General features: G+C 52.8%; 1 protein-coding gene across 1 annotated transcript, besides 2 other annotated features; it reads right to left on the minus strand.

Annotated features, from left to right (window-relative positions):
• Positions 1–11: 11 nt before the first annotated feature.
• Positions 12–138: a microsatellite.
• A 488-nt stretch (positions 139–626) lies between these two features.
• Positions 627–648: a microsatellite.
• A 363-nt stretch (positions 649–1011) lies between these two features.
• On the minus strand, positions 1012–2091 carry TraAM80_03952 (mercaptopyruvate sulfurtransferase; the record flags this gene model as incomplete). The annotated part of the gene is made up of 1 exon (XM_029380902.1): positions 1012–2091. A coding segment is annotated over one exon (1080 nt), but the record flags the coding sequence as incomplete, so codon positions are not given.
• Position 2092: the final 1 nt, after the last annotated feature.

A 2092-nucleotide genomic window follows, 5' to 3' on the forward strand; every position in this document is an offset into this window, starting at 1 on the left:
CCCTAACCGCACTAACCCTAACCCTAACCGCACTAACCCTAACCGCACTAACCCTAACCGCACTAACCCTAACCGCACTAACCCTAACCCTAACCGCACTAACCCTAACCCTAACCGCACTAACCCTAACCCTAACCCGCGCATTTGCACCCAAAATGCCATTCAGGGATTGCATTGGCCGAACGCTCAATAAAACAGTTCCACAAACCAAAACTCACTTTACTGTACAGTTACATAAGTGTCCATGATGAAAAAAGGCCAAGCAGCGTTATTGCAGATAGTTAATGTTGCCGCACTGTCATTTTGCAGATGAAGAGAATCCGACCCCTCCACACATAGCACAGGCGGCCGCCCACAATGAAGCAGAGCACAAACTCACTACCACCTCACCGGCCACGCACGCACACACACGGAAAGTGAGCCTGCAACCATCAAATGACACCGTACCCAAACTACAACGCACCGACACACTGTGCGCGGGACATGACGCCCCTCACTGCAGCACTCCCGTATAAAGCGCCCTTGCTCCCTCAAGGAAAGGGAGAATGACCCGCAACGCAACTCCCATTTTTTTGTCTCTCTTCTCTTTATCTCTACCGAATGAGGCAGAATCCTTCACGCATACCTATAATATATATATATATTATAGGTTGTATGTGCGCGCCTACAGATACAAAGTTTTTTAAAAAAAGGAATAAAGCATGCATGGACACACAAACACAAACACAAAGAAAAACACAGTAATCATGCAGAACTGAAAAGAGCAAAAACAAGACAGGCGAAACTCTCGATTGGGTTGCATCCCCGGGAATAGAAAAATGCGGGGCGCAAAAAATAAAATAAATAAACGTTTTAGGTTCTACCGAATTTTTGAGCGAAACAAAAAAATAGGTAAATCAAACATTCTACCTTCCCCAAAACCGCGTCTTAATCACAAAAACAAAGTTCAAAAAAAATGTGTTTTGCAGGGAATGATTCGTTTTATTTATTATTCACATCCTTTCAATTCTGTCACTTCGGCAACGCCTCAATGACGGCGGTCCTCCCACCCTTAAAGAAGACCTGCGCCTTTTCTCCGATATGCATGTGCGCAACGGCCGCCGTGATCTCCGCGTCCGGCTGCTGCACGACGGCCCCGTCAACCACAATGGCGACGGCGTCAACTGCCGTTACCGCTGGGTTGTCGTTGAGGTTCGGTGAGATCATCTTGAAGAACATGCCATGGTTCTCAACAATGCGGCAGGCAGCGCTGAAAGCAAACCGCACGCTGTACTGGGACCACGAGCCGCAGTACAGGAAGGAATCCCCCAGGCCAAGATGGCTCAGAACGGCAAGGTTTAACGTCGCGGTGACACTGCTGCCGCAGAAAAAAACGCAGTTGGAGACGTCCGCGTGGATGGCTTCCCACACGCTTTCAAGTGCCTTCAGTGCGATGCTGCGACACTCCTCGTCCGGTCTGAGGCACTTGTGCTGGTCCTTGCACTGCATAAAACTCTCCCAAGGGAAAGAGACAGCATTCTCAATGCTGCCTGGCAGTGTGTCGGAGCAGGAGGGGCGCACCGTCGATGAGAAACGGTCTGCTGCACGTGCATCCACCATAACTGCGTTGGGCGGCACCTCCTCGATGGTGAGGGCGCGCTCAAAGGAGTTCCTGTACGGCCATTTCTCCAGTGGCTGAACCATTACCTCCGGACGCCCCGCCTCCAACGGCAGCCCCGCCGCATGGTACGCCTGAAACCCACCGTCCAGCACGTACGCCTCAACCCCGAGGGAGTGCAGCATCCACCACATGCGGCAGCCGCCCATGGCACCGCTGAGGTCGTCGTAGCAAAGGACCGGCTTCCCCGAGCCAATGGCCTTTGCCTTGCACCACTCCACAAACTTCGCGGCGTCCGGCAGCGGGTGGCGTCCGTTGGCAATCGTGATGGGCCCACTTAGGTCCTCATCCACACCCACGAAGATGGCACCCGGGAGATGGCCCTTGCAATAATTGTCCCTGCCGTGCGCCTTATCGCAGAGGCTGTAGCGCACGTCGCACACCTGGTAGTCGCCGAGACACTGCGCAACGTCCTCAACGGCGAGAAACACCTTC

Source organism: Trypanosoma rangeli (assembly GCF_003719475.1).
Source record: "Trypanosoma rangeli strain AM80 chromosome Unknown Tra_15.4_contig_00109, whole genome shotgun sequence".
NCBI classification, from domain to species: Eukaryota; Euglenozoa; class Kinetoplastea; order Trypanosomatida; family Trypanosomatidae; genus Trypanosoma; species Trypanosoma rangeli.